Below are 15,501 nucleotides of genomic sequence, written 5' to 3' on the forward strand. Positions count from 1 at the left end.
AAAATTGTTAGGCTCTGTTTTAACTTTCGTTTGTAGGAAGTTTTTCAAAGAAATTTGGTAGGCTCTGTATTGACTACGGTTGAAAGAAAGTTTCTTTAAAGAAAGTTTTAAAAAAGTTGGTAGGCTGTGTTTTAACTTTTGTTTGTACGAAGTTTATTCAAAGAAAGCTTAAAAAGTTAATAGGCTCTGTTTTTATTTTCGTTTGAAGAAAGCTTGTTTAAAGCACCATTAAAGAAAGTTGATAGGCTCCGTTCTTGTTTTCGCTTGAAGCAAGTTCGTTTGAAGAAAGTTTAAAGAAAGTTGGTAGGCTCTGTCTTTACTTTTGTTGTAAAGAAAATTATAACAATTGTATTTGTTTCATTCATTTGCTCATTTAACACTGCAATAAAGAAGCATAACATGCAATATCGGTAATACAACAATTAGTACGAATAAACTAAGTGTCATACTGATAATTGCTTCCTGCAGTTTAAGAGAAAGCGAGGAGACAGAATAATTTTTGTTATTACGCGTGCATATATAATTAGCAGCAGCTAAGGTAAAATATCTTAGCCTGCCCCAGTGAAATTGTATATAACGTTTTCCTACTTCAAAAAAAAAGGTAGTTGTACACTGACTGGTACTCGAACCCGGGACATCTGCGTGTGAGGCAGAGACGTTACCACTACTCCACGTATTATATTTTTTTTTCTTTATTGCATGGAAATATTAGTAGTTATATGCGAAAATTAGTTGTGTTACATATATACATACATGACAAAACAAATCCACACGCGCTAGGCAGTCGAATGAAAGTTCAAAAATCGGGTAAACAAACACAAGCGTCCAGATACGAAATCCATTCAGGAACGGGGTCAAAGGTTGCAACAACACTCCGCACTTGAGCAGCCTCTTCTCGAAAGACAGACCTTGTCGAGCGGGGTGGCTCGGCATGTCTGTCGATCATTCGGCTTCTCCATAATGAATACAGTCCTAATAACATAAACAAATCATATGGTGCATTACTGATTGTCTTTTTGAAAGGAAGGAACCGGATACCGTAAGGTGTTAGAGGAAATTCTTTTTTGATAGTTCTTTGTAAAATGTCCCAAAAATAAAATGCATCACGACAAAGAATAAAGCAATGTTCTATTGTCTCAGGTTGGCTGCACAGTCTACAATTTGTATTCCACGGTACATATAATCCTTTCTCATGAAGCCATGTTTTAACTGGCAGAGTGGAAGTGTGCAGCTTAAAGAAGAATGTTTTCGCTGCTGGCGTTATACACATTCGACGAACACGGCAAAGAACATCTTGACCAAATAGAGACAGATATGGCTTTCGATACATAGGTGCAGGGAAAAGGTTATTTACAAGTGCTATATTTAGCGATGTTCGATCAACGCTAAATAAATATTCTAACGTGAATCTGGCTTTTAAAAATGAGATAGTATCCACGAGTTCTTTTAGGAAGCCCCATAACGGCAGTTCTTGAGCAGAGTTGGTCGTGACAAAAAGAAAAGGGAGGTGTGAAGCAAGACGTGTTCTGTTAACTGCAAGGAGGAAAGGATGACGGACATTTTTAAGGTAAAATAATCGCATGACCAATTGTCTCACAAACAAATGCACAAGACTGAGACCTCCCTTCTCAAGTGGAAGAAAAAGATTATCCCTTCTCATGGCTTCCCATGATGACTGCCAAATAAAAGATGCAAATATTCTGTGGAATGCCTGAACATGGACGCGGGAGCAGTGCAATACCTGCAGAACATAAAGAAGCTTAGAAGCCAGGAATATATTGCACGCCTTAGCTCTTGCGAAAATGGAGAAGTCGCGTCCCTGCCAGGTTGTCACCTTTCGACGGATTGTGGTTATCGCGGATGTCCAATGAGGTCCACTATTACGGAAGTTATCGAGAGGCACACCAAGATATCGCAGCGAAGACTGATCCCAATGAATATTCGAGAACACAGAGGGAGTTAGAGCCCACATGCCTAGCCAAAACCCCCTACTTTTATCAAAATTTACACTAGCTCCTGCCATTTCACAGAAACGCAAGGTAGTGTTTATTGTCTCAGTAATACTGGGCTTATCGATGCAAAAGAAGGCAATGTCATCCGCATAAGCTAGAACTTTAATTTCTTCATCTGCATACCTGTATCCCTTAATGCTTGAGTTATAAAGCACGCTTAAGCAAAGAGGTTCCAAGTATATTGCGAAAAGTAAAGGCGAGAGCGGACAACCCTGACGGACGGATGACTGTACCTGTATTACACCTGAGAGGGTACGGTTCACAATTAACTTTGTAGTACACCCTTTATAACAAAGTGCTATACCATTATATAATGCATCACCTAACTGCAGATGTCGCAGTAATCGGAACAAAAAACTGTGCTGAACCTTATCAAAGGCTTTGGCGAGGTCAATCTGAAGAAGAGCTACTTGATCCATGCTACCTTCTAAGCACTCAAGGACTGAACGTGCGATATGAATATTTGTTTGTATAGAGCGTCCTCGAATTCCACATGTTTGATGGTCACCAACTAATTTAGCAATTACTGTCTGCAACCTATTTGTAAGTACTTTTGCAAATATTTTATAATCGACGTTACATAATGATATCGGCCTATATCCGTTTACACTCTTTAATACTTCATTATCAGTGCTCTTTGGGATTAGGGTCGTATGGCCCTGATAGAAAGTCGGAGGAAGCTCACCATGTTTATAAGCGTCTTTGAAAACCTGCTCAAGAAAGGGACACAGGAATTCCTGAAATTTTACATAAAACTCGGCACTAAGGCCATCAGGGCCAGGTGTCTTGTTTTTCTGCAGAGTTTCAACAGCAAGCTTAATTTCTTCTCGAGTTATTGGCTCGTCAACGCTGACTCGATCATCATCTTGTAATTGTGGCATAAGAGAAATAAATTGATCGGCTTTTTCTTCGTAATCCTGCTGAAGCGTAACTGCAGTGAAAAGATTTTTATAGTGATCTTCAAATATGGTGATTATCTGCGACGTTTCTGTATATATGGAACCACCAGATTCAATTTGTAATATCTGCTTTGAAAGCGCGTATCGCTTTTCATCACCAAGAGCCCTTTTTGTGGGCTCCTCATCTGTGAAACGAGTTGTGCGTGAACGCACCACTGCTCCTCTGTACGTTTCCGTCTCATATTTCTGTACCTCTGCTCGAACTGTATTTATCTCGTCGCTATACAACCCTGGCTCCTGGCTTTCGAAAGCGTGCAGCTTATGAAGTAGATTATAAAGGTGATGTTTTTCTGCATTTTTTCTTTGAGATAGCTCACATGAAATAGCAATCGCTTCATTTTTTACTCTCTGTTTGAACATTTCCCATTGAGCAAACAGTGGGAGCTGTCGACATTGCGTTATCTCTAGAAATAATTCTTTCACTTTGTTTACAAATTTTTCCTCTCGTAAAAGTTCTGTGTTAAGTTTCCACAATTCCCAATTTGGAGTAAACTTGCGAAACTTTCTGGGACCCCATGAAACAGACACTAAACAATGGTCTGTGAAAAATGTAGGCTTCACGGCGTAGTTGTGAATGTGAGACCAGAGATCCGTCGAAACATACACACGATCAAGTCGAGCATGAGAGACGCCTTGAAAGTGCGTGAACCGCACGCAAGAAGGCGTGTAGGCTCCCACGTCTATTAGATTGTGGTCTTCCACTAATTGCTGAAGCAAAGTTGCACTTGCATCATAACGCTTTGTTAGGTATGAATGGTCTCTATGATCACAAACACAGTTAAAGTCTCCCAAAACTACCAAATCTCTGTCAGTGTCTAGGAACGGAGCAAGAGACAGAAAGAAAGCCTTCCTGTCGCTCACTTTTAGGGGAGCATAGACACAAATAAACCGCCAATTACGGGAACGAAAAGAGAGGTCACAACATAGAAAGCGTCCTTCCCCATCAACACGTAGCGACAATGAAGCGTGATTCAACTGCTTTCTAACTAACAAAAAGCACCCAGCGGAAGCACCACACGCTTGGCTAACACACACCTCATAATCTGGTTGAAAAATTTGCAGCGCAAGGTTAGCATCGGTAGCAGAAGAAATCTTGGTCTCTTGCACTGCACCAACATCAATTTCATGCTGCCTAAGCACATGGAGTAACTGCTGCTGACGCCGTATACTCCGCAGCCCACGCACGTTGAGTGTCGCTACACATAAGGGGAGGGTGAAGGCGGTAGCCATTTTGCTCACCTAAAGCTTTTGTTCTTCATCACCCTTGGCCACAGGTAAATCTGTGGTCTTGCTCCCTTTGCACTTCTTTATAGCACTCTCCTTACTTCGCTGACAAAACCGCCGCGGCACACCATCACCAGGGGAGGGAACCCGTTGAGCACTAGAAGGCACACTCTCGGGTGCCTGTACTGCACTCCCCGTTGTTTCATCGTTGCACGGTGCCGGACGCTTCCTCGCTTGACTGCTGTCCATCGCCTCTTCTTCCTTGTCGCCATCGGGGGGCTTTTCTTTAAGGTTTTCTAGGTCATGTGTGCAAACCGAGTTATTGCCAGTAGCTTCGCTTGGGATGCTATGGCTGCTCGGCATTGGCTCTGGAGACTCCTGTTCTTCGTCCCTGATGCCGCCTGTGGCTTCTCCGGTAGCATCGACTATCTCTGTAGCATCCATGAGATGGTCCAGTTGGGGCTCTTCTGCGCTGTGTTGCCCAGAACGAAGCTTATTGGCATAGGTCGATACACAGGCGTCCACCGAGTGGCCAAATCGGTGGCACTGCAAGCACCTCGGCGTTCTGCATTGTCGACGGACATGTCCCACACGCTTGCAACGAAGGCACAGCGGAGGCCTGCCGGGGATAAGTACCAGGCACTGGTGTCCATAAATGGACATAATGTGTGGTATTGAGCTTACGGTGACAGTATCCTTGAGCACCAAGGAAACCTCCCGGTTTGTCGTCACCCACTGTTCCATACCAGTGCATCTCCACACCTCTCTCTCGACAGACTTAACCTGACCGTACGCCTGGAACGCCTCTTCAACCCGTCGAGCTTCAAGGTGAGGCGGAAGCCAGAGTAATTTGAGCTTGATATTTTTAGTCTCCGGATCTATCACCATGCACTTCAGTCCTTTGACACGGAGCTCACCACAGGCGACGAGTTTATGTTTCGCCGCACTACTAGTGCAGGTAACCATCCATACATGGCTCATCTGATACTGTCCTACACCTATAATATCTGCAGTATCCACTACTTCAAGCAGAGCGTCTCGGAAGTCAGGAGCACGGTATGGTCTGCCACTCAAGTCCGCATGAAGAAAAATGGAATTCAGCACATCGTTACCGGTTGGTAGACGCGGGAGGACAACTTTGTAGCTTGCATCTTCATTCAGAAACGGAGTCGACGATCCTCGGCCTGAGGCCGATACGCTGTTTCCAGCAGAGAGCATTCCAAGCACAGCCGTTCCACTCGGCTTCTTCTTCTTCTACTCCACGTATTATAGTAGCACCAGTAGGAACTATACAATGCCTAGACTTTCTGACATGTCGTAAGGCCATTTATTTGTTTTCACGACGCTTACCTTTATTCGGAATTCGGCTTCTTAAGAAACCTTACCTTTACGCTTTTATGCAAACTATACACAAAATTTTCGCAAATGCAGTACCTGCGGTCACTGTTAAAAGAGCCTTTCTTTTCAAAACTGCGGGTGATTGTTGTGTTGATATATTGGCGGGATTCGTACGGCAGCAAGGATTCCGTCAATGCTTGCTTGGGCACAGAAGTGAATAATTTACGATTGTCAGTTTACTGAGTAGTCAGTTGTGTACCTGGCATGGCCGTATCTGTTTGTTTGCGCTTGCGTGCAAGCAGTATGCCTGTTGCACTTCAGCCGAAGCTTCAGCTGCTTTAGCACGCCAGCCATCGCCACGTTTTGTTACCTTTATTCCTGACGCTAAGAGGAAATATCGTCTCATCAGTTCAAGATGAGGGCACATATTCTCGAAAACACTACACTTGACGCCATAATTAACGTGTATATGGGCGGTGACCACGGATATCTGCTCGGTAAGTGTCATATTAGCCCGTAGACCGTCCGTCATTTCAAACAGACGGAGCCGAACAGGCGGCGGGTGGATTGGCTCATGCTTCAGCTACGACTTCCCTTGAATGACAAATGCGAATCTCGAAGGCTATGCTACTGAAGCGTTGCGAATCAGGGAGGCAGGTTCCTTTTCGTTAACCGCAGTGTGGCGCTGCTGCAGTGTTTTGCTGCCAATTAATCCAATCCAATCCAAGTTGCTGTAGTGCATGGACCACGTTGGCTGTGCGCGAGTGCTCGTTGCAGTGAGGTGGTAGTTGAATTTTATGTTAGAAGTGCCTAGGCAAAATGTGCTTCTTATCGTGTGCATTAACCATCGCACAACCTCTGGACTCGTGAAATGCCGTGTGTTCGCCGTGGGTTTCGTGCGATACGCCAGTGTCAACAGTGTCTTACTGCTCCCGTGGTGCTGTAGTTCACTGCAGCTCTACAGTGTTTGCGCCCGAGAGTTGGTGCCACGGTACCCATGAGACGAAAGAGCGTTTGTTGACTACGTCTTGAAAGAGCAAGTTTGGCGCTTGTGCGCGTTGTTGTAGCTTATGGTTCATGTAATGAGCTTTGTGTAACAAGAGCAGAGCGCATTCTGAGCGTAAGTGGTCCATGTTTCTGGTGCACATATAGTAAGCAATTTTACGAAAGCTTCTGTTGATGTTATCGCGTACTTGCATTTTCCTGTGAAGTATGCTACCCCGTCTGATTGCTATGTTATGTTTGGCCGAGTTGGGTTCCAAGCCGGGAGAAGGAAGAACGTAGTACTTTTAATGCGGCATGCTTGCCGAAAGAAGGTGTTGAAAAAGAAGCGCCAACGGCGTGATCCGCAGTCCTTTATAAAGGAACGCCGTGATCAAAGGGCGAGTGAAAACATATCAGCGCACATGCGCGAAACAGATTATCGTCCGGAATAGATGAGCCAGACTTGGGCGCCGGCTGATAAGCGGTGTGCAAACGCAACAGCTCTGACTGAATGGGAACAGAATTATGGAAACACTGCAAGTTACTGTTTGTTGGGTAGTTTCCCGGCAGAAAATTATTCCATATTTAAGCATTTCCGCGAGTACACTGCAGGTGTGTATACGTCGATGTGTCATGGGCTTCACGCGTTGGCACAGGATAGCTATGTTTGACGCTTGCGCACATATTAGCTTGTATGAAGACTTTTTTTGTATACAGTTCACTTTCAAAGCCCGCATCGCGAGAACCTGTCTGTATTCTATATTGAACTATAGAACCTGTCGTGTTCTATATTGCAAGGCAGATATACGCAGATATTGCAATGACGAGGTTTCTTTTTAATCGAGACATCCCAATCAGACGCTGGTTTTACTATATATACATATTCATCTAAAGAACAGTATGCCAGCTCTTCCAGTCATAGGTAATGACTGTGCCTTGTAGTAATTAAGGGCTGCGATTTCGTGGCGCTACTTTGCGCTCTATCCTATGTCATTCTTACCACCCACCGTGAACGGCCGGCTATTCCAGTTCATAACAGGGGCGGCGCGTCGGTCAAATCACTGACGAAGAGCAAGAAGGAATATCATCGCTAAACAAACACGGCCTAGGGTTCAAAAGACTTTTCATGTGCTCAATATTTTTTTTCATAATCCAATGCTCTTCTGCTTTATTACATATTTGAGTTTCGGTGATTTTTCTGGTAGTCTTATGTTTGCTGCATTCCCGCATGGAATCTCACTTGTTCCAACATAACTGTGGAACCTCCTGAGATATAGTGAAGACAGATTCGTACGAGACGCACATTAATGTAGCTGCTAGTGTGAGGCTCTTTTCAATTCAGTATTACACTGATATGACAGGTTTCTAGATTCACATTGCAATAAATTATTCATTTCTTGCAGTTGAAGGCTATGCGGATTCTGGAGGCATCCCACAGGAACCTGCAGCACTGCTGCAAGCTGGAGAGCACCACTATAAAGCACCTGATCTGCGTGCTTTTACAAAGGTGCGTACAAAACTGTCATTGCATTGTGTGTTGTAGGATATGTTTCTGTAATATGCAATCATTTTACTGTGTGTGCCATTTTCATGATTTCTAGTGGCAAATCACTTGCATATAACTTTTGGTGATCGGGGGGGCCCTCAGTTTAATGAACTTACCTTTAACTAGCCTCCTCTGAGCTAAATATAACCCTGACTTTAGTAACTGCATGATAAACTCTGTACAGACTGTATATTAATCTAGTCAGTTTGCCTTTTTAAGATAATCGTTGAGAAGCATGAGGTCTCGAGATGTGTATCTTTTTCTCGTTTTTATTATGGAGTATTGTGAAGCTCACTTCTCACACTATTGCCTGTGCGCCTATATTGTTCCCTCTAATCACTCACACTTATGTATTGCATACCGTACTTCATCTCCTAAAATTAGCATACAAACAGCAAGATTTTTGTCTTTATTAGGTAGCTGCTGAATCCCTAGCCACAGTATGATAAGGTAATTCCTCAAGCATATAACTAACCAATAACCTTTTAATGGGACAAGTTCAATATGCACCCGAAGTGCAGGTTGGCTTCAAGCAGGAAGCCGGTCTCCTTTGTATTTTACAGAAATTTGAGGTGGTAATGCAAACTGCTAAATCACAACAATCCGCACAGCGCAGTAGTTGCAAGCCACCACGACAGTGCAGCTGAATGCTGAGTGTTCGCCGTTACATTGGCACTTTTTTTTTCTGCGGGCTGTAGCAAGCCACGACAGTGCAGCTGAACACTGAGCGTTCGCCTTTACATTGACATTTTTTCAGCGTGTCTCTGCCCTTTTCCAGTAGACATTGGATAAAGCTTGTTCTTTGCTGTCACTTATCTGAAATGCAAGCAATCCTTTTTACCTTTTCTTTCATATTACTTGTCAGCTGCCTAATACAAAAGCTTCCAGTGACATGGTAACAGTGCTGACTACTGCCCAGAACATGCGTGCATCTGTGGTTTGTGGTACCACATGCTCACTACCTCGGATTTACTGAGATGTCACAAGGAAGCTTGCTTGATGCTCAAGCTGCCGCCCTGCACTTGGTGGAAATATTGAAATAGTCACTTCTTAATATAATAATTTGTTGTGGTTTTAGCAAATTTAGTTTTGAAACTGTGAATAATGCGCACTAGAGGGTCTATAAAAATGTTTTCTACCACCTAAAGACATGGTTTAGGCAAGAAGTGCTTTACGCATGTCATCGCATTTATTGAGTTCGGCATATCTCGCTGAAGCCATTCTAAAAACTTTGAGTATCTTTACTGCAACTGATTTACAGCTACTTTATACAAGTGTACGATTCCTACATGTAACACATGCATATTATGTGCAGCAGTTTTGCTTCAGCAATGCTTCAGTCACTTTTTGGGTGGCATTCCAATACCCACAAGGACGTCGCCCAAAAAGAAGCTTTGAACCCCAGAGGTGTGAATGCCATTCTAAGTATGTGTGGCAAGGCAGTCAGTTGAAATCTTCGTTTTGATTGTGGGTCGATCATTCAAAGTCAAATTCTTGTGGATGACTGCATCATGCTATCTTGACCAGATACAATTCATAAGGCTAACTATTATTGCATTTTTCCTCCTTTAGGCTTGCAGCAAGAGGGATATCAAGAACACGGGAGATATCCAGACCACATTATAGTCACTGCTTGCTTGTGGCTTCTTAGGGCATTTATGAAAGGGTTGGAAAATAAACATCAGTGTTTGAAAAGATTGGTGTGTTTCACTAACAGGTACATACTTTTATATGTTCAAGGTTGCATCAGAGCACTACCATACAATTTTTAAAAAATGCTGGAAAAAGTCGATAAATGTCACCAGGATGTTTCTAGGGCGAGCAACAGAAAGTTGGAAAAAATCTACAAGAATGTTTCTAGAGCAAGCAACAGAAAGTTGAAAGAACGTTACAAGGATGTTTCTAGGGTGAACAGCAAAAAGTAGGAAAAAAGTTACTAGGATGTTTCTAGGTCAAGCAACAGAAAGTTGGGAGAAAGTTACAAGGATGTTTCTAGGACGAACAGCAAAAAGTAGGAAAAAAGTTACTAGGAAGTTTCTAGGTCAAGCAACAGAAAGTTGGAAAAAGTTACAAGGATGTTTCTAGGGCGAACGGCAAAAAGTAGGAAAAAAAGTTGCTAGGATGTTTCTAAGAAGTAAAAAGACGCCCTGCTTTTAATGTTTGAAGGATGTTCATTCATCGTTTCAAGAAAGTTTGTAAATGAAATTTTAATTGAATATCGGTGGCCAATAGTCGACAGGATGTTGGTATGAAGTACTTAAGAAGTTTAAAAACAGTTTGAGAACTTTCAATAGACCGTTCGTAGGTGTTAGTAACATTTGTCTAAAAATTTAATTGAAAGTTACTAGAATTTTTTGTAAGGGCTTAAGCCCTCCGTATCCTAGATGACGCCTCCGTCACCCACCTTACAGATTATATCAATGACTGCTGGCGTAAGGGTGCAATTCCCCCAGCCTGGAAAACAGCAAAGGTCATCCTTATTCCCAAACCTGGCAAACCTTCTAGCCTCGATCACCTTCGCAACATCTCCCTAACCTCATGTGTGGGAAAGGTTATGGAGCATGCCTTCCTCACCCGAATTAACACCCATCTGGAAGACACTGCAGCGTATCCCCACTCAGTCATTGGCTTCCGGGCTCACCTGTCGACCCAAGACGCCATGCTACAACTTAAGCACCATGTACTTGAAGGTAGAACCCACACTACTAAAGCAATACTCAGCCTCGACCTCGAAATGGCCTTTGATAGCATAGCCCATTCCACAATTCTCCACCGCATCTCACGCCTTAGCCTCGGTGCGCGCACTTATAATTACGTCAGAGACTTTCTCTCTAATCGCACGACCTTCCTCTCAGTGGGGGATCTCCTCTCCGACGCCCGGACTCTGGTTAGCACGGGAACCCCCCAGGGCTTCGTTATCTCGCCAGTGCTCTTTAATCTCGTCATGATCGATGTTGCGAAGGAGTTGCAGCAAGTAGACGGTGTCAACCACACCATCTACGCTGACGATATCACCATATGGGCCCATCAAGGCAGTGACGGCCAAATGGAAACGGCACTACAATCCGCCATTGAAACAGTCGAGACCTATCTCCAAGGCACGGGGCTTCGCTGCTCCCCCGAAAAGTCCGAACTCCTCCTCTACAGGCCTACTCTCCATGGACGTCGTCCGAAACATTCCACCGATAAACGCCAATACGAAGACATCGCGATTCACCTCACGGATGGCAGCCCCCTCCTCCTCGTCAAAAATATCCGTGTGCTCGGTATGCTTATAGAGGCGAACGGAGCGAATGGCATGGCCCTCGCAAAAATCCAGGTCAATGCATTCAACACCATGAGACTTTTGAAGCGGGTCTCTAACCGCCGTGGGGGTATGAAAGAGGAGAATCGCCTCCGATTAATTCAGTCATTCGTAATTTGCCACATCACCTACGTTGCTGCGTTTTTAAGTTGGTACAAGGCTGAACAAAACAAGCTCAACATCCTCCTACGCGGTATCTATAAAGAAGCCCTCGGCCTCCCCGGTTACACTAGCACTGACCTCCTCCTTCAACTAGGCGTCCATAACACACTGGACGAGCTCATCGTGGCCCAACGCCGCTCTCAGCTGGAGAGACTCACACTCACAGCGACGGGCCGCCACATCCTCACCTCGCTCCGTATTACCTACCACCATCAACACGGCCATAAACACCAGATCCCCTCCACCATACGAGCCTGGATTCACGCCGACCTTATCCCCAGAAACATGCACCCCGAATACAACCGCGCACGCCACACAGCACGTGCCACGGCTCTCACCAAAGCCCTTGCTCGCAACGACGGTGTGAGTTTCGTCGGCGCCGCCGAATATCCCCACGGTACCCGCTTTGCAGCCGTCACCACACGTGAAGGCTCTCTCCATCATGCTATCAGCCTAGTAACCCCACACGCTGAGGAAGCTGAAGAAGTGGCTATCGCGCTAGCCACACTAGACCCAACATGCCATACCATCGCCTATGATTCCCGCTCCGTCGTTATCAACTACATCAACGGCCGTATCTCCCACCAAGCCTTGCGCATCTTGCAACAAGCACCCCGCTCAACTGACCATCAGGTTACACTCGTCTGCTTCCCAGCTCATGTAGGCACCGTCCACCCGCACCTCCCCAACCTCAACGAGGTTACCCACTCCCTAGCGCGAGGGCTCGTTAACCGCGCGGGAGACGGGGAGGTTGCCCCCACCGGTAGGGATCGCCTGACACGCTACAATGATGTAGTGAAATACTTCTACTTAGAGCGCAGGACTTTCCCCGGCCCGCACAGCAAGTTATCCCGAGTGCAGGCTACAACTTTCCGCCTGCTACAAACCAACACTTACCCCTCGTTACAACTTTACAACAAGATTTACCCAGACATTTACCACAATCCCAGGTGCCATATCTGCAAGACACAGCTAGCCACACTTACACATATGCTTTGGGACTGTACACAACAATACCCCGACACTAACCCCACGACCCTCTCGTCGAGATGGCACGCTGCCCTGCGTAGCTCCAACCTCGACGATCAACTCTGGGTGACCCAGCAAGCCTGCGAGGCGGCAAAGAGGCAACACCTCGACGTCCCCACGTGGGAGGCCTAGGCCCAGTCACCACCTCTTGCTGGTTTTAACAAAGTTCATTCAGTCAGTCAGTCAATTTCACAAGGAGTCTTGCGTCTACTTTGTGAAATTGCACGCGGCACAGATTCGATGGGACTTGACAAGATCGTTCGCAATCATTTTTACCAAATAATAAACCGAGTCCACCCGAAGACCGTGCGCGGTCGGGCAAAAAAAGAAAGAAAAAGAAAGAAAAGGGCGCTGCCGGCATGCTAGCTAGCGTTCAAAATGCGCGCGCCGAAAACCGAAAACGGAAGTGATTGATGCCGACCGCTCGGCGCGCTGCCGTGAATTCGGCCACTGGGCTCTATGGGGGTGTCCGCTCTTGTTGAATTCCTTTCTCTATGCTGGAACCTTCGATGACTCACGTATAAAAGCCGACGCGTTTCGCCGCTGATCAGATTTCAACGATCGCCGTCTGTGTTCACCGTTATCGTTCTGCTTCGAGTGCAACTTGCTTTTGTGGGCACAGGTTCGCCAAATAAAAAGTCCGTTTCGTCGTTCACAGTTTAGCGACTATTTTCTTCACCGTCACTACTACGTGACAATATTGCTGACGTATCGACTGGTGGGCCAGCCTGTCTCAATGTGACTTTCGCAAAGGCTCGTCCACCAGCCGAAACGGCAGAAATATATCCTGCATGTACAACTCATGTCGTCGCCTTTTCTCTCTGAAATCACTATATATATATACATATATATATATATATATATATATATATATATATAAAGACCGTTGCGAGAATTTCCTGTATCCCTTGAGAAAGGTCGGTCCACCGACCGAAAGTGTTGGGTAAATAATAAACCTAAGATAACCGCGAAGTTGTGCTTCTGATTTTGCTTAATACGCTTGGACCATTGAAAAATCCAGTTACTACTATATATATATATATATATATATATATATATATATATATATACACGCAAAAACACGACGAAACAATGGTAATGCCTCAGTGTACAACCAATGCATACAAGCTGTACTTTCCAAGAACGATAGCCGACTGGAATAAGTTGCCTTATGACGTGGCCACCTTATCATCACCTGATGCAGTTTGTTCTGCAATCAGGGGTGCGATCGCGCAAACAGCTCGCTTTCCGTTCCTTCGCTTGCCCTCTCTGAATTGATCAGAATTGTGATGCGTCAGCGGCCGTCAGAGACAGCCGCGCGGTACCGCAGATTTCCCACTTTGTGACGTAGCAGTCAAACGAAACGTGCGGAAAGCGGCTGTTTGCGCGATCGAACCCCAGTTCTAGTCAATAAGTTTTGTGTGCTCAGTTTTATTTTTCACTAGTATGCTTTTGATGCTCTATTTTCGGATTTGAATGTAACGGGTTTGTATTTTGTTTTGTTTATTCCTGATTTGCTCCACAGAAACTTTACTGTGTGCCTATGTGTTTCACTGTTTTTCTGTTCTATAGTTGTTGTTGTTGTTCTCCTGATGGACCAAGAACTTGTAAACGTCATCTACTCCCTCCTGCCTTGGCTACCAAAAGGCGCCCGGCAGTATTGAATAAAATAAATAAATAAATATATCAGGGTTCTATTCATATTGAGGGGCGGCGGTAGAATAGTTCCCTCCCCCCTCCACATTACCGCCTACAACTCACTCCATGCTTGCCGCTCCCCAGCTGTTCAAAATATCTGACTGGCATTTTTCTTATTGCGATCCTCGAGTGTTCCTTTAAGACGTGGGGAAATATTAGAAAGAAACAACATAGAAGTTGAGAAAATTGCGCTTTTCTAGTGCTCTCTTAACAAAAAATCACCGTCATTCCACTCCTGCGGAAGTGGTTGGTCAGTGAAGTTGTAGATATCCTGCGCCTGTAGGGCAACTGGTCAGACACGGATCCCATGATGTGCGCCCATTACGCACATTGCTCTTCAAAGTGATATATGACACACACACAAACGTTTCAATGAAGTTTAGAAAACCTCTATTTTATTTATCACTTTAATATCACTTCTATAACTGCTTTGTGGTCGCTGTGATACACACTGATGTTTTTCGTTCTTATCTGAGAAATGTTTTTGGCCAAAGTTAAATCAATGCATGGCCCGTGTACGGTAGTTGGTTGACTCGGATCGTTGAAGTCAGGAAGGCCAAACTCTTCCACGAAGTGGGTGTACGACTGCTTTATTTCCAGTTTTGATATGTCTACGTAAAGGTCTCCGACAACGATCACCGGCGAGGGACTGGTGGCAACGTACGTTGATCAATGCGGAAGTGCGGGGGACTCGTCGTCAGTCATGTGGTTTGATGGCTTTTTTATTTGGGAGTTTCACATTGAAACGAAAGCTGTGCCGTATGTTCTCTTCACGCCTCTCCTTTACGGGGGTATGAGCCATTGCTCCTGGCCCTGCACAGCCCACCTGGGTTGGGTTTTCAGTCTACGAACGCAAAATTTTCCCGGGATCCTTGATCGGGTGTCGGGAGGTGCCATCACAACGCGCCACTTTTTGTTAACGGAACGCAGCCATTTCAGAACCATCGTTAGGAGGCAAGATCTGAGCTTGAAGTAGCGCAAGCGCCGCATTTCACCTTGCAAATAGAAAAGCAAACGCAACGAACAAAAAGCGACAGAACTATCGCCGCGACTCGTTACCGTTGCCACGTGGACACCGCGCTCCAATTGGCTGACGAAGATCAGGATGGCCGGCGCGTGTCTCGCGCGCATTTTTTAGGGGCGAAGCTCCTTAGGGTGTGGGTCGTTCCCTCCTCTGTAGTAGTAGTAGTAGTAGTCGTAGAGTTTCACACTATAAAACCTAGAGGGAAATGTGGCGCTGCTGCG

The 15,501-nt window shown here is 45.1% G+C and overlaps 1 protein-coding gene across 1 annotated transcript; it reads right to left on the reverse strand.

Annotated features, from left to right (window-relative positions):
• Nucleotides 1–4,210: 4,210 nt before the first annotated feature.
• Nucleotides 4,211–5,413, reverse strand: LOC125943176 (uncharacterized). The gene has a single exon (XM_049661683.1). The coding sequence runs from the start codon at nucleotides 5,411–5,413 to the stop codon at nucleotides 4,211–4,213; it is 1,203 nt and encodes a 400-aa protein (XP_049517640.1).
• Between the last annotated feature and the right edge of the window lie 10,088 nt (nucleotides 5,414–15,501).

This window comes from Dermacentor silvarum, chromosome 1 (genome assembly GCF_013339745.2).
Source record: "Dermacentor silvarum isolate Dsil-2018 chromosome 1, BIME_Dsil_1.4, whole genome shotgun sequence".
Taxonomy (NCBI): domain Eukaryota; kingdom Metazoa; phylum Arthropoda; class Arachnida; order Ixodida; family Ixodidae; genus Dermacentor; species Dermacentor silvarum.